A 23,565-nucleotide genomic window follows, 5' to 3' on the forward strand; every position below is an offset into this window, starting at 1 on the left:
GGCCAGGACGGCAGGCACGGCCGCGGGGGCCCTCAGAGCAACGCTCCCGGTCCCCGCCCCCAGGCACGGCGGGGAGGACGGCTGCGGCCTGCGGGGGAGGGGGCGCGGGCTCACCTGCTCCTGCAGCTCCGCCAGCCGGGTGGCCCGCTCCTCCTCCGAGTCCGAGCTGGCCGAGTCGGAGGAGCTCTCCTCGCTGCTGCGGCTGCTCTCCGTGCCCTTGCTCACCACCGGGGCTGCGGGGGCCGGCAGTGCGGGCGCCTCTGCCGGCTCGTCCGGCATCTTGGCAAACCGCATCTCAAACACGTCCTGCGAGAGAGCAGGGGCTGCCTGAGTCCTGGACGCCCCGGGCCTCCACTCGGTTTCCTCCCACGTGCTGTCCGTCCGTTGGCGACTGCTGTCCAAGTGCCAGGAAGCAGGTGGCGGCCGGCCAGCACGTGGCCACCACGGCAATGGACATGGCTCCGGGGCCTCCCGCTGGACGTCCCGAGACACCTGGGTCTTCCCTACGGCCCGGCCCGGAGCTGCTGACCCCGCCTCGCCCAGCGGACCGGGCCCCCGACCCCCGAGAGCGCCCGGGTTACCTGCAGCTTCCTGGCCATGGCCACCACCTCGTGGTCGGGCGGGTTGTACTTGTAACAGTTGGAGAACATTAACCGGATGTCGGCCGCAAAGCCCTGTGCGTCCGGGTACTCGCGGCTGTCCATCTTCTTCTGTAACACACGACGACGGGGCGTGAGGGGCACCGGCCAGCGTCCCCGGCTCAGCCAGACGCCCTGCTCACGTCCACCCCCGTCCGAGCCCCGAGAAGCCCCGGCAGGAAGCCCCGCACGGGAGCTGCGGGCCAGGCTTGGGTTTCCGCTCGGACCCACTTCTGTCTGGTGAGGGCGAGGCCACTTGGGAGGGCCTTCTCGCCTAAACTGCGCCCCCCCACCCCCCCCACACACCCCCATTACAGAAACATTCGGTGCCCTGGGACAGGGACAGAGGGAAGTGAAGGAAACAGGAAGTGGGGATCAAGGGGCTGGAGGACAGGACGCTGCAAGCTCAGCGTCGCCGGGCAGAGCCCCTCCCTGCGGGGCTGCGGGCAGGCCCGCCCCCGCCGCACCTTGACGGTGCTGAGGTCCATCGGGTGCTTGATGATGTCGTGGTAGTCGTGCAGCTCCAGCGCCTCGGCGTCCACGGGCTTGTAGAAGGGCCAGGCGTAGGCCGCGTGCTTCTTGGACAGCAGCTCCTTGAGGATGCTGTCGCAGTGCCGCAGGTGCTCCGACAGCCGCCCCTTCTTGCCCGCGTGCTGGGGCACCTCGCCGTCCTCCAGGTCCTTCCGGGGCGGCTTGATGGGCCGGCCGCCGCTCTCCCGCCGGGCCACCACCTTGGCCTGCTTGGGGTCCGACAGCGGCGGGGGCGACTCGCTCCGGCTGGCGGTGATGGCGGACGTCGTGGGCGTGGTCGTGTCCGCTTTCCGCTTCACGCCCTTTTTCTGTGACAGCGAAACCGCCCGTGAGCGCCAGGGCGAAGCCGGCGGAGAGCGAGTCGCGGCAGCTGCTCTGGAGCACGACTCCCGGCCAGGCACCGCGCAAAGCCAAGCCGGCGCGGCCGCGTCCATCCTCCCAGCTGCCCCCGCAATGGGGACGGAGGCTCGGAGGGCCGCGTCGCCGGCCCAAGGTCACACAGCCGGCCCAAGGTCACACAGCCGGCCCAAGGTCACACAGCCGGCCCAAGGTCACACAGCCGGCAGTGGTGAGGCTGGACTCGGAACCTTCCCTGAGCTGCCCTCTCCCTCGGCGCCCCAGGCCCCAGGCTCACAGCGGCTCGGCACACCCGAGCCGTGAGGGGCAGCGTGCAACCCACCCGCTCCTGACCGGCACCGGGCCGGCTGCGCCAGGGGCTCCGGGTCAGGCGTGACCGAGAGGCCGCCAGCGGGATCCTCGCCAAGCAGGACTCAGGCTCAGGGGCGGCAGAGACAGAGGGACGTTCCAACAAGGACCTCAAAACCAACGCCTTCGGGGGGGGGGGGAGGAAGGGGTCTGGAGCAGGAGAGGGCAAGGCATGCGGGTGCAGGCGGAACAGCAGGGGCTGAGAGGCGGGTCTGGACTCCACCCTGAAGGCAGCGGGAGCCAGCGAGGGCCTCTCTCCCGTGGGGGGCGGGATGCTAAACACCCCCCCCCCCCCCCCCCCCCCCCCCCGAGCCGGAGTGGGTGTGTCCAGCGAGAGCACGTTTAACGCCAGGGCAGCGGGCCCGCAGGCCTCTCTGGGCACAGCAGCCCTGGGGCCTCGCGGCCACGTGCCCACGCTAGGGCTCGGTGTCCCGAGACCACTCCGCCGGCTCCCGCGTCTCCGCTCAGGCCGAGGCCACGAGGTCTGCTGTCTACAGCCACCAGGGTCGCTGCCCCGGACGAGCCGGCTATCCACCAACTCCTGATGGGCACCCAGCGATGCCAAGCACGTGCCGCAGGGGCCCGGGGGGTGTCTGGCCATGGCAAACAGGACATGCTCCAAACCAGCCGGGCGGGCAGTGGCGGCCGGGCCGGGAGCCGTCCCCAAGTGCAGGCAGTGAAGGCCGGGGGCGGGGGCCACGGAGGAGCGTGTTACCTTTGGGGAGCCATTAACCCTCTGAGCGCCTGCTCCTCATCTGTAAGATGGGGGAACGCTGCCTGCCCCAGAGGGCTGCTGCGAGGGTCAAACCGGAGAAGACGACACACGTCAGTGCCCGCGCGGCCGCGGGAGCGAGCGGGGACGGCAGGCCGCCAGCCCCCACCTGGCGGAGCCCCTGCGCCGAGCCCAGAGCGGCCAGGGCAGGCCCACGTGAAAGGTTCCCAGGCGAGGGGGGAGGCGAGGGGGGGAAATGAACGAGGGGGGAGATGAGCGAGCGGGGAGGCGAGGGGGGAGGCGGGGGGGAGGCGAGGGGGGGAAATGAACGAGGGGGGGGAGACGAGCGAGCGGGGAGGCGCAGGTGCAGGTGCTCACGCTGAGGGGCACACGGTGCAGGGGGAGGCGATCGACAGGCCCACGCCTCAGGACCCAGCGGGCCACTGCCCGCCCTCCCCACGCCGCTGGCTGAAAATCCGTGTGCGCGCAGGGCGGGGCAAGATGGGCCGGGACCCTCCCACCCTCCTCTCGCACACCTTCCCCACCTGGACCCGTGCACTGCCAAGGCCCGGGTTTCAGGGCGGAGAAGCTGGGGTTCGAGTGCAGCCTGCCCTCGCCAGCCATGTGACCTGCAGCCCCCGAGCCTCGGTCGCCTCGTCGGCATCACAGGCCCGGCGAGAACCATCCAGAAGTCACGTGCACCAGGCGCCCAACACGCACACGGCCGGTGGCTAGGGACGGCGGCAGAGTCCCCGCCTGCCCGGCCCCCCCCCCCCCGCCAAATCCGGGAACCCTGACGAGCCCTGGACGCTCACCTTGATGACGGGAGGCGTGGGAGGGACCACGGGGATGATGGGTGTCGCCGGAGGCGGGGGCGCGGCAGCCGGGGGGACAGGGACCGACGTGACGTTTGGGGTGATGGTTGGCACAGGGGTGGCAGCAATGACGGGCGTCTGGGAGACAGTGGGGGGGGCGCTCTGAAAGGGGGTCGCCGGGGAGACAGAGGACACGGCCGCCACCTGCTGCGTACCTGGGGACAGGACAGGAGGTTGGACAGGCCCGGCTCCTGGGCAGACGGGGCAAACGCAGTCCTTCCAGAAGCTTCCTGGACCATCCCCGCGGCCGGCCCGACGTGGGAGGAGCCCTGCCTCCCCAGACACGGGCCCTGCATCTCGGCCGCCCCTGTGGGTGCTCCCCCAAGTACAAGGCCTCCCCCTCCGGCCGGGACGAGCCACGCAGCCTGGTGGGTCAGGCCTGCGCCTGAGAAGTGGGATAAGCCAGACTCCGCCAGGAGCCATCGGAGTGACCCGCCTGGAGCCGCTAAGCCACCCGCAGTCCCCCCTGCTGGCGACCCGTCCGGCCTCTCCCGAGGGCTCGGCCGCCCCCGCAGCCTGTCCGTCGGGACGCACCTCCCTGCCGGGTTCCGGGACCAGGTGAGTCCCTGGGGCTCCCCAACGGCTGACACAGCCCCTCCCGCCCCAGAGAATTCAAGTGCTAAAAGGGGGAACGTCCTCGGAGGGACGGAGGGACAGCTGGGACTCGGCAGAGGGGGCCTCGAAGCCAGGGCCGGGAGGAGCTCGGGGACGAGGCCCACGGCCACTCCTCCCAGCATGCCTGAGGGCAGACCGACTCCACCGAGGCCCGTGTCCCGGACGGACTGCGCCACGGCGGAGACCCGCCCTGGGACAGGAGCACCCGCCGTTACCTGCACTCTGGGCTCCCGCAGCCGGTTTCCGGCCTTTGCCCTTCGGAGCGGGGGGCAATAATTCAACTTCCTCCTGGGGCATCTGGGCCACTTTCTGCAGAAAAATTTTCTCTAAGGCTTGGGCCATTAGCACTATGTCATCTGTGGGCTGAAGACACGGGAGAGCCGAGGTTACATGCCGGGGAAGGAGCCGCGCGCCGGCCGGACACGCTGGCTGACTCAGAAACATCCACTTCAGAGACTTAACACAGCGGTCGCCAACCGGGGGCCCGTGGGCCACTGGCGGTCCGTGAGGTCCGAAAGGTTGGCGACCGCAGTGTTCAGAGGTGCTGGCCGGGCGGCTCAGTGGGTTAGAGCTTCGCTCCCAGGCGCCACGGTTGCGAGTTCCACCCCAGGTCACGGCACATACAAGAACCAACCAATAAGAGCGTTTTAAATAAATGGAACAATAAACCCCTGTCTCTCCCTTCCTCTCTCTGAAACCAGTGAGTAAAACTTGGAAAGACATTTTGGTGGGGCAGGAGAGAGGTAAAAAGAGTACATGTTAATGAAGAAACTGTTTAAAAAAATTCAGAAAACCACCCAGCCGGTGTGGCTCAGTGGTTGAGCACCGACCTATGAACCAGGAGGTCGCAGTTCAATCCCCAGTAAGGGGCGTGCAGGAGGCAGCCGACCAATGATTCTCTCTCATCGTTGATTTTTTTTTACCTCTCTCCCCCTCTCCCTTCCGCTCTGAAATCAATAAAAACATATTTTAAAATAAATAAAGAGCCGAAACCGGTTTGGCTCAGTGGATAGAGCGTCGGCCTGTGGACTGAGGGGTCCCAGGTTCGATTCCGGTCAAGGGCATGTGACCTTGGTTGCGGGCACATCCCCAGTAGGAGGTGTGCAGGAGGCAGCTGATCGATGTTTCTCTCTCATCGATGTTTCTGACTCTCTGTCCCTCTCCCTTCCTCTCTGTAAAGAATCAATAAAATATATATCAAAATAAATAAATAAATAATAAAGAGCTCGGTCTGCGTCCCCTCCTTCTGGAAGGCCTCACATCCTCCCGCGGGGACGTGGCCCACAGTGCGTGGGGGTCACGTGTGGGGCCCGGGGCCCGCGTGTGCAGAGCGCCCAGGCCGGTCCAGGGGCCACGCCCCGCGCTCCTCACCTTGTTGTAAATGTAGCAGTTTGTAAACATGGTGTTGAAGTCCTGCATGCACTCGCTGGCACTCCAGTAGTAGTTGTTCTCCAGTCTCTTCTTGATAGTCCCCATGTCCATCGGGTTTTTTATTATTTTGTGATAATCCTAGGAAGAGATTTCAGAGGGTCACTGACGGACTCAACATCCTCCTCCCGCATTCCAAGTCTTCGCCACGGGGACAGGGCTGGCCAGCGCCTGGGCCCCGAGGGCAGGAGGGCGTGCGGCCCGGGGCGGCGCTCGTCCGGCTGGGGACCCCTCGCTGACCAGGGCTCTACGTGGAGGGCGGGTCTCAGAGAGGCACGGGGCTGCGGCGCCGGAGCTGTCTCGCTGGGGATGGGGGCCTAGCCCCCGCCCGCGTTCCAAACCTCGCTCAAGGGCCGCGGGTGGGCAGGGCTGGGCCGGGCCCGGAACCCAGCTACCAAGTGCTGATCCAGGGCGCCCCCTGAAACACAGGGTCCTCTATTTGGGTTCAAGGAGGAAAGCCATCGGACGCCGGGTCAGTATTCGGCGCCAACGGGGTCAGCACCTGGGCCCCTCTGAGCGACTGACCTCGGCGGATCAACGGAGAGCACAGGGGAGGTGGGGGGGACGGAGTGCACACAGGGGGGCCCTCGCTCCTGGACCCTCCTGTCACCACGAGGCACGGGTTCTCCCTGCGCCGGGGGCAGCGCCCTCCCTTCGCCTGTACCCCAAGTAGCCCCTCTTCTCCTTGGCCACTTCGGGCTCTGAGCTGTCCCCCCGCTGGAGGCACGGGCCACGCCCGGCTCACCAGCACTACCACCAGCACCAGCCACGTCTCGGGCACCACCTGTGCCAAGGCCGGGAGAGCAGCAGGTCCACGAGCCGGGGCCACGCGGGGGCGGGCGGCGGGCGGACTCACGGGCAGGTTCAGCTTGATGGCGTCCACGGGCTGGTAGAAGGGCCAGGCGAACTGGTGCTTCCACAGCGTCTTGACCACCACGTTCTGCATGTACTGCAGCTGGTTGGTCTTGCGGCCGGGCTTGGCGGGGTTGGCCACCTCGGGCGGGGGCGGGTTCACGGGGCCCGGGGCCCCCGGCATCCCCGCGGGGGCGGCCGTCGCCGTGGTGGACATCGTGCGGCGTGCTCACTGGCCGTCGTCGCAGCAGCGGCTCAGGGCGGCCCTCGCGTCCTCCCCGCGGAGGCGCGACACCCCATTTCCAGGCCCCACCGGGCAGCACCTGGGGGAGGAGGGACAGCAGAGGGAGGCGGTCACGAGGCCCCGCCGCCTCGCCCGGCCACCACCAGCCCGCTCCCCGCACGCCGCACCCATGGCAGAGCCGCCTGCCCGGGTCAAGCCAACCTCACCTGCCACAGAACCACGCGCCCGGTCTCGAGCAGGACACAGAGGGACACGGGTGGCAAAAGGCCACCTGAGCACGCGCCACCGGGCAGGGGGAGCGCAGGGGTGGGGAGGCGGCTGCCGTCAGCTCACTGCCCACCCCGGGCTGACCACACCGCAGCGGGCCGGGCAACCCTTCAGGCCCTAAAGGATCGGGGGGTGATCCACAGGCAGAGAGCTGCGACCCCGCAGAGCTGAGCCTGGCAGGCAGACCCTCGAGCAAGGCCACCCACCGAGCGAGCGAGGTTCCACCGTAACCGCGAGAACGGCTGTGGGTTTGTGATGGCGGCCAGGCTGTGACACTCGGTGGAACCCGGAGCTGGCTAGCACCCTGGCGGTAGCCTGCCACGGGCCACGTGGCGTGTTTGCGCCAGGACCGCTGGCACGCCAGTGGAGGCTGTGCCCACGCTGACTGTGAAACACTGGCTGGCACCCTCCGCTCTGCCCCTGCCAACCCGAGTGGAAGGGGCTCAGAACCCACGAGGCCCTCCTCTCCCAGCACGCCACCTGCCTGCCCCCGGGAGCCGGCTCCGCTCCTCCACGCCCTCCCGGAGGAGTGGCGCCTCGCGCTCCTCGGCCTCACGGCCCGGGGTCTGCAGGGCGGCTCAGTGGGCAGGTCAGCGTGTCGGCTGGTGCCAACGGTGAGGAGGCGGCGCCTTCACCACCAGACAGACAGCCCGAGCCTGGCACGCACCCGGGTCATTGACACCTCGCTGCCTCGCCCGAGCGCCACCCCTCCCGGTCTAAGCGCCCCGCCTCCTGCTGGGATCCCACGAACCTCCGGGGGTCGGCCCTCCTCACTCACATGACAGCACCGCCCACGCCGGCCTGCAGGGCGCACTGTGCCCTGTGGCTCCCCCCCCCCATCCTGGCTGCAGGGATCAATGGCCACGCTCTCACCACGCCCGGCCCCCTTCGGGCCCTCGGCTCCAGCGCCGCCAGCGCCTGCCCGAGCCTCCCCGAGCCCCAGGCCTCCGGGCCAACCCCAGCTCTGGGTTCCCAGTGCCGTCTAGTCCCGCCACACCGTCCTGGGAGCCAGGAAACGGGCAGGGACAGCCAGGGGCCAAAAGTGACCTTGGGACACGGGCCCACAGGAGGGTCCAAGGCTGCTGGCCCAGGTGCAGACCGCCCTCCTCCAAGCTCAAGGACAGACGGCACGTTAGCTTTGCAAAGAGAGAAAAGTGCGAAGGCCCGGCTGGCGGGGCTCAGCGGCTGAGCGTCAACCTATGAACCAGGAGGTCAGGGTTCGATTCCCGGTCGGGGCACGTGCCGGGTTGTGGGCTCGACCCCCAGTGTGGGGCGTGCAGGAGGCAGCCGATACATTTTTCTCTCTCATCGCGGGTGTTTTTCTCTCTCTCTCCCCTTCCTCTCTGAAATCAATAAAGATACTTTAAAAAAAAAGTGCCAAAACTGGTTTGGCTCAGTGGATGGAGCGTCGGCCTGCGGACTGAAAGGTCCCAGGTTCGATTCCGGTCAAGAGCATGTACCTTGGTTGCGGGCACATCCCCAGTGGGGAGTGTGCAGGAGGCAGCTGGTCGATGTTTCTCTCTCATTGATGTTTCTAGCTTTCTATCCCTCTCCCTTTCTGTCTGTAAAAAAATCAATAAAATATTTAAAAAAAAAAAAAGTGGGAAGGAATTTCTGTTTTGAAAAAAGTACTCAAAACACAAACCAACCACGGTCTGGCCAGGGCGGGGCTCCCACGGCACCCCGGTCAGTAGGCCAGTGTCTCGGAGTGGGGCGTCCTCTCCAAGGGCAGGGGCGCTGCCCGGGCGTGGGGACAGGCCCAGCAGCCCCGAGCGCCCCTAAAGGGGAACCGACCGAGGTTGTGCTCCCCACGAGGGAGCGCTCGGCACGACGCCGCGTCTGGGCTCTGCCGCCCCGGGTCCGGCCGGCCACACCGCACCACGGGGCCTGCCCCGCAAATCCCCACAGAGCCCACTGTCGGCGCCGAGCAAGGGCGCGCCACCCCCACGCTGAGCAGCTGTCCCCTCGGCCGCCCTCGCCGGGGTGGGGGCTCAGGGCCACATTCCAGGGCCAGGGAGGCGAGTGCGGCTTCCAGAAAGAAACGAGATCAGTAGCCACCGCCCCCCCAGGGTTCACCCTGAACTGAAAGTCAGTGATGGACAGAGACACAGCATGTGGAGGCCGAAAACCACCAAGGCGCCCTGGCCGGGGTGGCTCAGTGGTTATTAGAGCGTTGGCCCTCACACGCAAGGGTCTCGGGTTCGATTCCCAGTCAAGGGCACATACCTAGGTTGCAGGTTCAGTCCCCGGTGGGTGGGCGTGGTGCGGAAGGCAGCCAATTGATGCTTCCCTCTCATCTATGTTTCTCTCCTCCCTCTACCTGCCCCCCACCCCCAAAATCAATTTTTAAAAAATTCTAGAAAATTCGACAGCAGCCGCACTGGCCCTCCTGTCATGATGCCAAGCCTGGGTGGGGGGCGGGGGGGATGAGGCCTGGAGGGTGGGCAGGGGCTGGCCCAGCCCAGAGCCAGGCGCCCTTCCTTGGGCTGGGGTTGGGGGAGGGACAGAAGCGGCTTCAGACCTCCACAGGAGCCTGGTCCCCAGGGGGCTCTCTGCGTGGGGCACCGGAGGGCCTGCGGGGGGGGAGTCCTGGGGACAGTGCCCGTGGGGGGGGGGCGGAGGTAGGAGGGAAGCCAGGGAGTGAGCACCCGCCTCAGGAGAGGGTCCGGGGAGGGGTCGAGGGGCGGGCTGCGCTCGCCTGGGCCTCCCTGCCGCCCAGCTCACACGCACCAACCCCACCTCCTGGGGGCGGGGCTCACTCTGCACCCGAGGGGGGCTCCTCCCTGCACCACCCAGCCCTGTCTCCTTGTGCCCCTCCTGGCCTGGCTGGTGGGGGTCACGTGAGCTCCACCTTCCAGGTGGAGGCTCAGAGGTGAAGGGGCACAAGGTCACCGGAGAGAAAGAGGCAGAGCCAGGCCCGGGACGCCGCCATCCACCCCTCACCGACCTCACCGCCGCCTCCCGGAAGCCTGACCATCTGCTGGGACCGGAGCTGAGGCCGGGAGGGCCCCGCCGAGTGTGGCCCCGGCTCCCAGCCCCCAGGCGGCCAAGCCGGCCTCCCAGGCACTCCGACCAGCGGCCGCGGCCACGGCCACCCTGGAGCCTCAGCCTCGGAAACAGGATCCGTGGGGCAGGGCGGCGCCAGTGACAGACGGAGCCAACTGCCTCCTGTGGGGCCCGGGGGTGGCCTGGGAGGGCAGCCGGGCAGGTGAGGACCCCCTCCCGCTGGGCGCCACCTCCCGCCCAGGGAGCACGCCATGCCCAGCAGGAAACAGTGCCTGCACGCGGTCCCCGAGGCGTCTCTGCCCACAGCAAGGTGCCCCGACCAGGGCCCCCCCACTCCCCACAGGGTTAGATCACACCTGCCTGGCGGCCCCCCGTGCACCCCTGCAGGCCCCTCCCCAAGGCCAGGCCCCCGCTGCCCCCCCGAAGGGCTCAAGGGGAACATCAGGCCACACCCACACCCTCACCCCACCCCTCCCCACACCCACCCCCCTCCCCACACCCTCACCCTCACCCCTCCCCACACCCTCACCCCTCCCCACACCCTCACCCCTCCCCACACCCTCACCCCTCCCCACACCCAGCCAAGCCTAGACGTCCCCACACAGCCCGCCCTCCTCTCCAAACCCATCCCCAGGATCGCAGAGGGAGGGGGCGGACACCTCCTGAGCTTCCGGCCCTCATCCCAAAGACCTGGGGCCCACGGCATCGGGCCACCGGCCACCTGCTCGGGTGCCATGCACACTCGCGCCAGGCCCAGCGCTCGCCCGTGACTGCCACCCAGACACCTTCCCGCTCGCCGCCCAGTCGGGCGTCAGCAACCCCGAGCTGGAGCGCCCCGGGCGCTTCAAACCTGCCAGATGCCAGAGCAAAGGGCTGTCCCACGCGTCCTCGGCCAGGCATCCTCCGCGGCCCGGGCAGCGGCCCGCCCCACGGACGCTCTGACCCGCTCATCCCACTGGAGATGGGAAACGCGGCGAGAGCAGGGTCCCGGGGCTGGGAGGCCTCAGAGCCAAGATGCTCGGCGGCGGGAGAGGGCCGGGGGCCAGGGCCCCTGCCCACCCCTCACTCCAGCTGCCTCGCGGGATCAGCAGCGTGACGGGCAGAGTGGGACCTAGGGTGGCGCAGCCCTCGGTAAAGCAGGGTCTCTGGTAGGCACTCAGCCCCCCCACCCCCCCCCCACACACACACAGGTGTCCACACCTTTCCACACAGGTGCACGTCCCTCCTGCCCGCAGGGAGGCCGTCGGAGCCTGGAGCCCTGGGGAGGACAGCACAGCCCGCCCCACGCTCCACCCCCCGACAATCCCACCCAAGGGCTCCCAGAGGCCAGCACCCACCTCCCACCACCGAACCGCAGCCGCCAGGGCTGGGGTGCTCACCACAGCCCACGTGCCCGAGCGCGAGCCGCGCGCCGCTGCGGGCTCTGCTCCGTCGCCCCTTCTGCCCTCGGCCGCCTGCAGGGGGCGGGAGGGGGTCCCATCATCCCGGACAGCAGTGACACAGTCATGTGAGTCTCCCCACCAAGAACCACACGTGGCCAGGGGCACAGCCTGGAGGCAGCTGAGATGGCAGGGCACAGAGGGGTGCCTGCCTTATCTGGAGGCCGCAGCCCGCAGAGCCCGGCTCGCCACCCCGCTCCCGGCACTGGGCTGGCACCAGGAGTGCCCGCCACCGTCCTCAGGATAAGACACTCCCGACCCCAGCTCCTCACGACGAGCCGGGCCTGTGACGCGGGCGCCCCCGCTCTGGCCCCGCCATCACCTCCCAAACATCGCTCTGGAAATGCTGCCGTGGCGGCCGCCCAGCCCAGCTTCCCGTGACGTGGGGGAAAGCGGATGGGGGGACACGGCCCAGGAGCTGGACAAGTCCTTCCCCAAACACCTCGCTGACCCGGCCTGACGACTGTCCCAACACTTCGGGGGGCCGTGGCAGGGAGGGAGGGGGGCTCCCCCAAAACATCTTCTGGCTGGCTCTAACTCGAGGCTAGAAAGACCCTGAGGAGGAGGTAGATTGGGCCCTGGCTCGTGTTGCTCAGTGGTTGGAGGGTCTGATTCCCGGTCAGGGACATGTACCGAGGCTGCAGGTTCGATCCTGGGTCAGGGCGGGTGCAGGAGGCAACCATCCGATGTGTCTCCCTCTCCCCCTCCGTCCCTCTCCCCCGTCCTCTCTCTCCAAAAACCAATAAAAATACCCTTGGGTGAGGATTAACAAAAAAGGGGGACAGGGGGTAGATTGGGACCTGGTTCTCTGGTAGAACAGCTAAAAGCTGGCAGAAGAGCCGAAGCCGGTTTGGCTCAGTGGATAGAGCGTCGGTCTGGGGACAGAATGGTCCCAGGTTCGATTCCGGTCAAGGGCATGTACATTGGTTGCGGGCACATCCCCGGTGGGGGGTGTGCAGGAGGCAGCTGGTCGATGTTTCTCTCTCATCGATGTTTCTAGCTCTCTGTCCCTCTCCTTTCCTCTCTGTAAAAAGTCAATAAAATATATTTAAAAAAATAAAAAAAATAAATAAATAAATAAAAGCTGGCAGAAGAGACACACGGCCAGGGCACTGAGCCGAGAGCCGAGGCCCGTCTGGGCGTCCCTGCTCTAACCCACCCGCCTGCAAAGGGTCCTGACCCGGGACTCTCCGGGTGCGAGCCCGAGCTTCCCTGCTGGCAGGAGGGCAGGAGCGCAGGCACCCGGGCGGGGGCAGGCGTCCGAGGGCGTCGCGACCACAGGGACACTGAGGAAGCTCCAGGCGCCAGTCCCCGCCTGGGCCGCCACCAGCACCCCTGACCCAAACACCTGTTGATCTCCTGAAATAGGGGGCAGATGGGATGGAGGGCACCCAAGCAGACCAGAGCCGCCAGCCCCACCCCCCAAGTTCCCAGAAGGCACAGGTGCGGCACGCAGGCCCTGCTCTCCGCCAGCTTCCCCAACTTTCCCTTCCCGGAGGGATGCTGCGAGGACATCCCCTGCAGACGCCGACGTGCGGGCCTGCCCGCGGGGGGCACAGCCCTCGGTAAAGCGGACTCCCCACAGGCCGCCCCCCACCCACCACCGAACCAAGTGCTAGAACGGCCCCCAAACCGGGACGCCTGCAGAGCAGCCTCGGGCAAGCTCCGAGCCACAGCCGTGCTGGGGGTGAGGGGCACATTATGAAATTCTGGGCAGAAAGCTTTTGGCCCAAAGTAAGGGTCACAGGACACCAAGGCCCACCAGCAGAGGACAGAAAGCCAGCCAGGCCGGGCGCTGGGGACCTGTTAGTCAACTCCATTCTGGTTCCCCCCCCCTCCCCCTCCGTTCCCCGAGGGCTCTCCCCCAAGAACCAGGAAGTGGCCATGCAGCTCGCCACAGTCGGCTGGCAACTCGCCAACCTGAAGGAAGAGGGCGCAGGAAGGAGGTGAGCGGGTGCCCCCCCCACACACACACACTTTCACTTTCTGCCCGGCTGCAGGGCTGGCTGCTGGAAGGCGGGAGCTGTGTTTACAAACCCCTTTATGCAAAGCTCCCTTCCCGGGCGCACGTGAGCGGTGGCAGAGGAGAGGCACGGACTCCCGTTCCCCAACACCAAGCCACCACCCAGGAGCCCCTCCTCCCTGGACCCCGTGGGGGCTGCATCGAAGCCCCGAGGAGCTGCTGGGAGGCGTTTCCAGACGCCCAGGGCCCAGGTATGGGGCCCCCAAGTTACCAGAAAGGTCCGAGAGAAATGCCCCCCCACCTCACGTCCAGGCAGAGTACGTGCCCAATCTTTCCCCGATCTGTAACTACGGCACACATCAAGGCCTCCAGACAGAAAAGGGCAAACTCAGACCTTTATTTGCAAATGAAAGGCCCGCATTCAGAGCTGCGGGGGAGGGCAGGGAAGGAGTCCCTAACTCCCCAGGGCTCAGGCCCCCCCAAGGGCTCAGGCCTTTTCTGGATTCTCCTTAAAAGCCAGAAGAATGCCACACCTCGCACAGGCTGCAGGCTCTCCTCGGGCCCAGGAGCAGAGCCACTTTACAGGGCAGAGTAAGGGATAAAGAACCTTCCGCCGTGGGGAGGGGCAGGGCCTGGAGAGGAGGGGCCTGTCCGGCCGGGAGTTAGCCCACTGACACCCCCCCCCCCCACTCTGCAGTCAATAGCCCGGCTAACACCGAGATGGAGCGGGGGCCCGTTAATGAAATTCTGGGCAGAAAGCTTTTGGCCAAAAATAAGGGTCGCAGGACACTCAGGGATTGGGCCCAACGGAGAGGACTCCCAAGATAGACCAGGGGACCACCCAGGGGGGCCCCGTGCAGTGCCCCCACTTTTTATCTTTGCAAAACTACCCCTGGCTCCGAGGGAAAGGCTTCCCACGGCTTCCACCGGCCCTGCCCCCGCAGGAGCAACCTGTGGAGGGAGGATCGCCTTCCCCGAGCCCCAGCTTTATTCACGAAGAGCCCCCCCAGAACATGGGGACATCGGAGTCCGGGGTGAGCCCTGCTCCCCGATGGGCTTGTAACATGCCCACCCCGAGTAGGGACCAGAAGCAGCGCCCGCTCCTCCCGCTCCAACTCCCCTCGCGCGGATGAGGCGCTTTTCGGGCTGTTTTCCAAACGAGAGCTGCGTCTCCTCCTGGCCCGGCTGCAGCGGCCCCGCAAAGGGGCTCAAACTCAGCGCCGGGCGCCCACTCTGGGAGGGCACTGCCCTCCGGCCACGCCACCCGCTGGCCCCTAACTCTGGGCGGCCGCGCAGAGCCGGGCTCGGGCCTGGCCAAGCCCCTCGCCCTGGCCGCGTCGACGGCGGGGAACCGTGGCGGGCGGGGCGCGCCAAGAAAGTGGCGCCGGAGCGCACGGCGCGGCCCGGGACGCGCCGCGCACCTTCCCCGCCGCGTCCTCCCCTCCAAAAGATGGCGGGCAGAGGAAAGGGGGAAAAATCCCTTCCGTGAGGCTGGACGCACGGGAGGCCGGCTGGCGCGGGCCGTGCCAACTCCAGGCTACGCGCCCCGGCCGCGGCGACGCCCCCGAGCCCGGGACGCGGCGACGCCCCCCGAGCCCGGGACGCGGCCAGCCGGGAGGGAGCCGGCGGAGGGCGAGGAGAGGGGGCCCGGGCGGCCGCCGCGCTTTGTTGCATCGTGGCCGCGCACAAAGGCGGCGGCGGCGGAGGCTGGGGCGCCCGGCTCCCCGGACGCGCCGGCGGCCTGCGCCGGGGACTCGGGGCCGCGCTGCCCGGCCCGCCCGGCCCGCTGCCGCCCGCCGCCCCGCGCGCGCAAGGAAGCAAGAGAAAGGCGTACTTGGCCTCGGCGGCTCCGGCGGCCGTCCCCTCCCGGCCCGCGCGGCCGGCTCCTCTTTGGCTCGCCGGCCCCGGCAGCATAATAGACGCGCCAGAGCCGAGCTGGGCTCATGCGCTGCGCCGCGGAGCCTGGCGGGAGTCGTAGTCCGCGGCCCGGACCGCGCCCGGGCTGCCCAGGGGAGGCGGCGGCGCGCGGACTACATGTCCCGGCCCCCCCGGCGCCGCGCCCCACCCCGCGCGCCCCCGCCCGCCACCCGCCCCGCGGACGCGGCCCGGGGGGCGCGCTGGGGCGGGGCGCCCACCCACCCCTCCGACCCCGGCGACGAGGCGGGGACCCCGGGAGGCCCTCCCTTCGGTGCAGGGGACGTGCTCCTCGGGCGAATTTCCTGGGGCCCCCGGGTGGCGTGGAAAAGGCGGGAGCGCGGCCATCGCCCGCCTACCCGCCGCCAAACGCGCCCGGGGTCTCCGAGCCCGGGGTTTGGGGTCGCCCTGGAACCCGGCCGCGCACAGCCCGGGCGGCGCGCACCTGCAGAGCGCCCTTGTTTGTAAACAAACCGCGCTGCTAATTAGCCTGGCGGGGGCGCGCACGGGAGGCGAGGGCGGGGCGGCGGGCGCGCGCAGGGGCGGCCCCGCGGGGGGAGGAGCTGCGCTCGGCCCCGCCCCGCCCCCACCTACCCACCTCCTCTACCCACCCCCCGCACCCGTCTTTCGTACCCACAACGCCTGGGGGGTGGGGAGCCCAAGTCCCCGAACTGGCGAGGCGTTGGAGATGTTCCCGACCCCGCCCCCCCTCACCCTCAGCCTCAGTTTCCCCACCTGCCCAGCGAGGGCAGGCAGGGAATCTGAGGTCCCTAGCCTGAGATTCCAGACTCCAAAGATAAAAACAAGGACCCGGGCCCTTTTCCCGTAATTTGTAAAGATCAGCTCGTGGACACGTTTTCAGATCTTGTTTCAGGTGGCAATTACTCGGCTGTATACGTGAGTACATGTTCCCAGCTATAAATTAAGGTGGCTGCACGTAGTGTATGTTAGACACCCCCCTCCCCCCATAAAAACGTCAGTAACCACACGTTTTCCTCAGTGCTCGCCGAACCTGCCAACTGCGAGGTGGTGTTTCCGAGCCAGGCCCCGGGTCGCTGGGTGGACCTGAGGTTGCGCCATCGCTCCACTGCCCCAAATGCACGCGTCTTTACACTGAGTGCCAGGGACCCAGAGCGGCCCAGCCGGCCGGCGCCCACCCCCTCTCACAGGCCGGCTGCCCCAGGCTTACAGGGCGGACGCCGGGCTCTGGGAGGTGAACGGACGGACTTGCTTTGGGTCAAACGGAACCAGTATGCGGGGAAGAGGGTGCAGGGGAGGCTCAGCCCAAACTGTCCCCAGCCTCCCAGCGCCCCTGCTGCCTGAGCAGACATCCTGCAGCCCCTGTGGCTGCAGAGAAGGGCCTGGCTGGGGACGACCTTTCCTTTGTAGGTTTGGGGTTGGGGGAGGCGACAGGTCCCGGAAGGTGAGGGTCTGCAGGCTGGTTCCTTAGAACCACCGTCCCGGTTGCGTCCCTCTCCAAGCCCTGGCCTGGTACCCCCACTTCTGTTTCACCCCCAAGGCCGCGTCCCCATCCTGCCATCTGGGTCTCCTTCTCTGGGACGCCTGGGCCTGGCCATCAGGATGGTCCACTTCATCACTTAAAAAGACCCCGCCCCCCGCCCCCCCTGAGGCCAAAACAAAGAGCCTCCCCCCTGGTCTTGACCTTGCAGAGCCGCCCCTGACCAGCCAGGCTGTGGAGGCTGCTGACCGAATGCCCTGGGTGCTGATGACCCTCCTCGGGCCTCCGCTGACCAGAGGAGTCCCCCTGGGAGCATAGCAGGAACCTGGGCGTCCCCGGGGACCTGGCTCTGAAGGGAGGACCCGGGTCCCACCTCTCCCTTCCCCGTGCCCACCAGTCCGGCTTGCCCACTCGGGTGTGGCCCCGGTGGCTCAGTGCAGTGACCCTCCCCGCGGCTGGAGCCGTCTGGGGAGCAGTCTGTCAGAGCGACGTGACGGACACTTACCTTGGGCCCCTGGGCCCAGGGCTCACCCCTCCTTGGTCCCAGTGTGGGGCGCCTCCCTGAGGCCTCTGGAGAAGCAGAGCTGCCTTAGGAAGGGACTTGGGTGACCCTGACTGTCCCCACCAACCACTGTTCTCTCCCTTCCCAAGTTCTTGGGAGTTTCAACCCCATGAGACTGGGCCACTTAATCTCCCCAACCCAGCTTCCTCATCTGTCAAGGGGGACAAAAATAGGGCCCGATCCTCCGCGGGGGGAGGGGGAGGGAGAAGCTGGTGGGAAAGGTGGGGCCTGTGCCTCGGGCTCTCACCCTGGACAAGGCCTGTTCACTGGCCTCTGCCCTCCCGTGGCAGCTCCGTGCGGGCCGGGCTCTGTGTGCGCAGGGCCCTCAGCACGTCTGGCTCAAGAAATACTTTCCCGGTTTTCCTGCCACCACCGTTTTTCATTTGCCCAGAAGTAACAGTGGAAGTCCTTAAAAGCACAGAGTGGAAGACTGCGCTGCGCTGCATTGATGTGGCCGCAGAGGCAAGAGGACAGGTGACAGCCCGCCCGCCGGAATCTCAACCTACTCACCTGTGAAATGGGGATAATCACTACCTGCCTCAGAGGATGGTCGCAGGGGATGAGGTGTAAGCTCTCACGCGTGAGATAGTACGGGCATCCCTTCCTCCATTCACTCCAGAGGTAGCGAGGGAGGGGGTGGGTGGTGGCCCGCACTCCTGCCTCATGGCACGGCAGGCACCACAGGGGGAAGAGGAGGCACCAGCTGCCATCGGGCTGCCAGGCCGGGGCGCACAGACTTTCACAGATAAAACAGGCAGCCTGCCTGCCGGCGCTCAGAACCCTGGGGCAAAATCCAGCCAGGGTGGGTGATTCCGTGTAGTTTTTCATCTGGATCATTTGTTTTTTTCCCATGGCAAGCAGGTAAGTATTATGCAGTATAGTGGAGTTTTATTTGAAGAAGCAATCCTTGGGATACAGCGGCAAGAGTGCTGGCCGGGGAAGGGACAGTCCCAGAGAGGAGCAAAGATTTTTGGACACAATTAAAACTAAACCCACAGCCCTGACCCAGGTGGCTCAGTGGGTAGAGCCTCGGCCTTCGGACTGAAAGGTCCCAGGTTCCATTCCGGTCAAGCGCATGTACCTTGGTTGTGGGCACATCCCCAGTAGGAGGTGTGCAGGAGGCAGCTGATCGATGTTTCTAACTCTCTTTCCCTCTCCCTTCCTCTCTGTAAAAAATCAATAAAACACACACACAAGAAAACTAAACCTCAGTTGGTTAGAGCTAGAGCGTCGTGGGCATTAGATCAAAGGTGTGGGTTTGATCCCTGGGCAGGTCACGCAGGAGAATCACCCAATGTCACGTACCTGGTTGCATGCTCCGCCCTGGGCCCTGGTTGGGCTCCTGCAGGAAGCAACCAATGGATGTGTCTCTCTCACATCGATATTTCTCTCTGTCTTTCCTTCTCTCTGCCACTCTCTCTGAAAACCAATGGGAAATACCCTCCGGTGACTATTGAGAAAAATAAATAAAACTCTGTCAACATATAAAACTTAAAAAACAGCCCTGACCGGTTTGGCTCAGTGGATAGAGCATCGGCCTGCGGACTGAAAGGTCTCAGGTTCGATTCCGGTCAAGGGCACGTACATTGGCTGCGGGCACATCCCCAGTAGGGGGTGTGCAGGGAGGCAGCTGATCAATGTTTCTCTCTCATCGATGTTTCTAACTCTCTATCCCTCTCCCTTCCTCTCTGTAAAAAATCAATAAAATATATTTTTTAAAAAAAGTAAATACAAGTTTTTGAAAATCCAAACACACTGCCGAAACCAGTTTGGCTCAGTGGATAGAGCGTCGGCCTGCGGACTGAAAGGTCTCAGGTTCGATTCCGGTCAAGGGCATGTACCTTGGCTGCGGGCACATCCCCGGTAGGGGGCGTGCAGGAGGCAGCTGGTCGATGTTTCTCTCTCATCGATGTTTCTAACTCTCTATCCCTCTCCCTTCCTCTCTGTAAAAAATCAATAAAATATATATAAATAAAAAAAAAAGAAAATCCAAACACACCAAAACCTTACTGGGTGCCGTGAAGGCAGCGCTCAGAGAGAACGGATCGGCGTGAGTGACTATATTAAAAGAGAGGAACTCTCTCCAATCCTAAACTCCCACCCAGTGGAACTAGAAAAGGAAGAAACTAAACTCAAAGCCAGCAAATGGAAGGAAATAATAAAGCTTAGAGTGGAGATACATAAAATTAACAAATAGAAAAGCCATAGAGAGACTCAGCTAACCTAAATCAAGGAAACCGACAAGCCTTTAGCTAGATTGTCCTAGGGGAAAAAAAAAAAAAAGAGGGAGAAGACTAATGTTACCGGAACCGGGACTGGAAAGGACGGGCAGAGACCGGCAGGGCAGCTGTAAGCCGGCAAGCGCCATCACCTCGAAGAAAGGGCCACGTCCCAGGAGCCCCACCGGCCCCAGACTGGCCGTGGGAAGGAACACAGCATCTCAGGAAGCCGCAGGCAGGCTGAGCCGGGGCTCAGCAACTTCCAGCCGGGCTCGGGGTGAGCCCGAAGGAGCGTTCAAAGAAAAACGAGCGCCAGTCCTTCTCCCTCTCCCCACAGCGGAGAGGGAGCAAGTCCTTACACGCCATGCTTGCGGCCACTGCTCCTCAGAGCACCGCCAGCCGAGGGCATCGCAGGGAGACGCCCGCGAACCTTGCTGGTTCCCTCCCCGGCGCCCTGGGCCCCTCTCTCCCCCCACAGAGTGGCACAGTGGCATTGCGGGGTGCACCCCCTCCACGCTGGCTCTCCGCTGCTCAGCGCGCCTGAGCGACCCTCCAGGGCCTCGGCCCAGCACCTCACTCAGCAGGTGGCGCAGGACGTCCCAGGACCCTGAGTGCCCCGCGGGTCCACTCCCCGCGAGGGATGGGCAGCTCGGCCCCGTCCAGTGGTCCATCCTTATGAGGGAAGGGCTCCGGGAGGGCTCGGTGGCCGGGGGGGTCTGTGTGCTACCCGGGCACTGAGGCCAGGCTCTCATTGGGGTTTAGGAACCCCTGTTTCTATTATTATTATTATTTTAAAAAATCCTCCCCCGAGGATGTTTTTCCATTGATTTTTAGAGAGAATGGGAGAGAAACGGGGGGAAGAGAGAGAGAAGCATCGATGTGGGAGACACGTGCCCTCGAACCCTGACCTCCTGGTTCACAGGTCAGGGCTGGGCTGTTTCTATGATTTACACCAACTCCTGCTCTCCTAGTCCCTCCCCCTTCGTTCCCCGGCAGCTTGAACAGGAGACCCTGAGATTGACGGGGAATCCATGGCCGGGATTAGAACAATCCAGAGCCGTCTGCGCTTCACCCCTCTGCCCCTCTGCCCCAAGCAGGCCGCGGTGGGCAGCACCTGCTCTGCTGCGGGAGCCCGGGAGCCCGTGCCGGCTGCGGGCTGGGGCTGGGGCTGGACGTGGCGGGCGGCCGCTCAGCCTCCGGTTCTGCCACCCAAGGTCCGGCTCCCAGGAGGTGGCAGCTGCCTGCCAGCCCAGGCCGCCCGCCAGCCTCGGGGAAGCCTGGACCAGGCTCCCTGCAGACACTGGGCCCTTAGCAGCTTCCAGGGGCTTCACAGACCTGGGAGGATGGAGGGAGGGGCAGGCAGGGGAGGGGCGCGGGGATGGGGGGAGCCGGCCTGCAGCTGGCCTCCCGGGCGCCGGGCACACGCCGGGGACTTTGGCCCCTGGTTCGAGGCGTCAGCTGTTCTATTTTAGGCTAGTTGCTGGTTGGTTAGGGAATTCTCCCGCCCTGGGAACCCAGAGAGGCGAGGGCTAGTGTGGTGGCCTCGGGGCGCCCTTCCTCGGCCCCACGGACCCCCCTCCAGTGCCAGGTGAGGGGTGCCCCCGGCTGGCACGCTGGCCTGTTTCCGCGGTACAACGCTCCCGCCTCCTGAGCCAGGCCGGGCGCTCCTGGGTCTCATCCCACAGAAACCATCCGCAATCCGTAACCGGGAAAGTCCGGGGAAGACCCCACCGCCCAGGTCTGCAGGCCGCCGTGGGAGGGGAGGAGCAGGCCGCGTGGTGGGGGGCGTGGGGGCCCCTGAGAGCCGCGTGCAGGAGGCGGGCTGCAGGGCCGCTGGGGTCACCTGGCTGTGGGAACGTGTGGAAATGTGGACACGGCGTCTGCTCACTGGCATGGAGGCCCCAAGAGCAGGGTCGAGCCCAGCCCTTTCCGGTCCTCGCTGTGTGGCCTGGGGCCAGTCTCCAGGCTCTCGGAGCCGCCAGGTCCGCCTCTGTAAAAACCGGAACAGCTTTCCAGGGCGCCTGGCGTTCAGGGAGGCGGTATGTGCAGCCCTGGGCGCGGGAAGGGCTCCGGGGGCCCAGGAGGAGCAGCTGCCGCCCTCCGGCCAGGACAACTGGCAGTGGTCTGATCTGACGTGACAGGGGAACAGGTGGCACACAGCAGCGGCATTCATATTCCTTAAAGATGCCCCCGGGGACCCCTGCGGCACCTCCCCCTCCACCCCCCCCAAAAAAAGCCTAAAGGCTTTGAACAAAATCCCCCGCTTTTTGGGCCTCTGACTCCCACCTGCCCGCCCAGGGCTGTGTCTTCCTCACTAGCTTGTCGGGACCTCGCTCTAACCCAGGGATTAAGCCCAGGCCTCTGCAGACAGGAACAGTGGGGCCTGGCTGGGGAGCTGGGAGCCGCATTCCAGGGATTCCTGCTCTGAGACCCGCCCGCTGGCCGCAGCCCAACACCCTGCACAGCCTGGAGGGGCCGCCCTGGGACCCCCCCCCCTCCGCCGCCAGGCCTGGAGTTGGGGCGGGGCTAAGGGCAGACAGATTTAGTTGTGGGGCCTTTGAAGCAAATTAGGATAGGGTTAGATCCAACAGGAAGTGGCAGCTAACGTCCCAGGATGCCTTCGTTGGGGGGGGGTCTTTATTAGGCACCGACTGTGTGCCCTCCCATCGGGCTCTGTGGCCTGGGCTGGCTGTCCCTGCTCCCATGAACCCACAGGAGTGAGGGGGGTGGACACGTGAGGGCCAGCATGCTCACAGGGGATGATGGGAAGGGGACAGAGAAGCAGGGGGTGGGGGGCCAGCCTAGGGCTGAGCCTGGGGACCTTAAGGAAGGGACAGTTCGGCCTCCGCTTCCCTGGGGCTGAGGGACGGTTGGGGACAGGGCCTTTCAGTTTTCTTTCTTTTTAAAAATATGTATTTTCATTGATTTCAGAGAGGGAGAGGGTGAGATAGAAATATCAATGATGAGAGTCACTGATTGGCTGCCTCCTGCACGCACCCCACTAGGGATCGAGCCTGCAATCCCTTATGTGCTCAGACCAGGAACCAAAGTGTGACCTCCTGGTTCATAGGTCAATGTTCAACCCCTGAACCATGCCGGCTGGACTCAGTTTCCAAATGAGACAGTGCTAAGCCAACAGAGCCGTCGGTCACCCTGAGGGGGGCAGCCTACGGGGTCACCTTAGCGAGGGTGGCATGGGGGCGGGGAGGTGACGCAGGGGAAACGGGGCTGGGGTGCTCACTAGGGGCGAGAGGGAGGAGGGAGAAGGGACGGGTCCATGAGGGAGGGCACACCCTGGGCAGAGGCCCTGGAAGGAGAGAGTCCCGCTTCCTCCTGCCACCTGCTCTTTCTGTCCCCGGGAAACCAAGGCCCTGGCGAAGGCTGGGGGCAGTCAGGGCTGGAAACGGCTGTCTGGGTACCAGGCTCAGAGCGGCCCACGGCCTCGGCTTGGCTGAAGGCCCACGGGGCCCAGGGATGGTAGGCAACACGCCTGTCGCACGGACCATGAGGAGGCATGGAGGAAGGCGGGGTCGTACGTCTCTCCCAAACCAGTCACCAGGGACACGGAACGTCACCCAGACCCCACTGACCTGGGCTGGCGGGAGCCTTGGGCTTGCCGGGCAGCGTCAGCAGCTCCCGGGAATGGAGGCGAAGCGGGGGGAGCTGTCCCGCAGGGAAACCTGGCCAGCGGCCCCTGCAAGGCCTGGGGCCTGCACATCCCCCGTGTCCCCGGGACCCATGTTGCTCCCTCATCAACTGCCATCGGAATCCAACCTGGGGGCTTGGCCGTTAAAGGGCCAGTGCTCCCACCCACCTTGCTGCCTGCTTTGGGTGTGTGTGTGTGTGTGTGTGTGTGTGTGGGGGGGGGCATCAGTTCCTGCCACGTGGTCTGTTCCTCTACCGCCTCATGGAAAGCCCTCCACTGTCCCTGTGACTAATATGGCTTCTCAAAAGCTTGGAGTCCTATGAGAAGGTGATGTTCTTTTTTTTTTTAAAATATATTTTATTGATTTTTTTTGATGACATTTTTTAAAAAAATATATTTTATTGATTTTTTTCATAGAGAGGAAGAGAGAGGGATAGAGAGTTAGAAACATCGATGAGAGAGAAACATCGATCAGCTGCCTCTTGCACAC

The 23,565-nt window shown here is 65.5% G+C and overlaps 1 protein-coding gene across 5 annotated transcripts in view; it reads right to left on the bottom strand.

The window, feature by feature from the left end:
• Positions 1–23,060, bottom strand: part of BRD3 (bromodomain containing 3) — a 30,697-nt gene extending 7,637 nt beyond the window's left edge. The window contains exons 1-8 of one of the 5 annotated variants that reach the window (XM_054727773.1): positions 23,020–23,060; positions 6,361–6,679; positions 5,448–5,585; positions 4,292–4,439; positions 3,402–3,616; positions 1,106–1,477; positions 582–710; positions 115–306 (exon numbers count right to left, since the gene is read on the bottom strand). In XM_054727773.1, the coding sequence (XP_054583748.1) occupies positions 115–306; positions 582–710; positions 1,106–1,477; positions 3,402–3,616; positions 4,292–4,439; positions 5,448–5,585; positions 6,361–6,573 (1,407 nt within the window). In that variant the 5' untranslated portion in view covers positions 6,574–6,679; positions 23,020–23,060. Of the gene's footprint in view, positions 1–114; positions 307–581; positions 711–1,105; positions 1,478–3,401; positions 3,617–4,291; positions 4,440–5,447; positions 5,586–6,360; positions 6,680–6,806; positions 7,073–15,109; positions 15,252–23,019 lie in introns of those variants that run through there. The other 4 variants (XM_054727772.1, XM_028127211.2, XM_008152483.3 and 1 more) reach the window with 4 other exon arrangements.
• Between the last annotated feature and the right edge of the window lie 505 nt (positions 23,061–23,565).

This window comes from Eptesicus fuscus, chromosome 15 (genome assembly GCF_027574615.1).
Source record: "Eptesicus fuscus isolate TK198812 chromosome 15, DD_ASM_mEF_20220401, whole genome shotgun sequence".
NCBI classification, from domain to species: domain Eukaryota; kingdom Metazoa; phylum Chordata; class Mammalia; order Chiroptera; family Vespertilionidae; genus Eptesicus; species Eptesicus fuscus.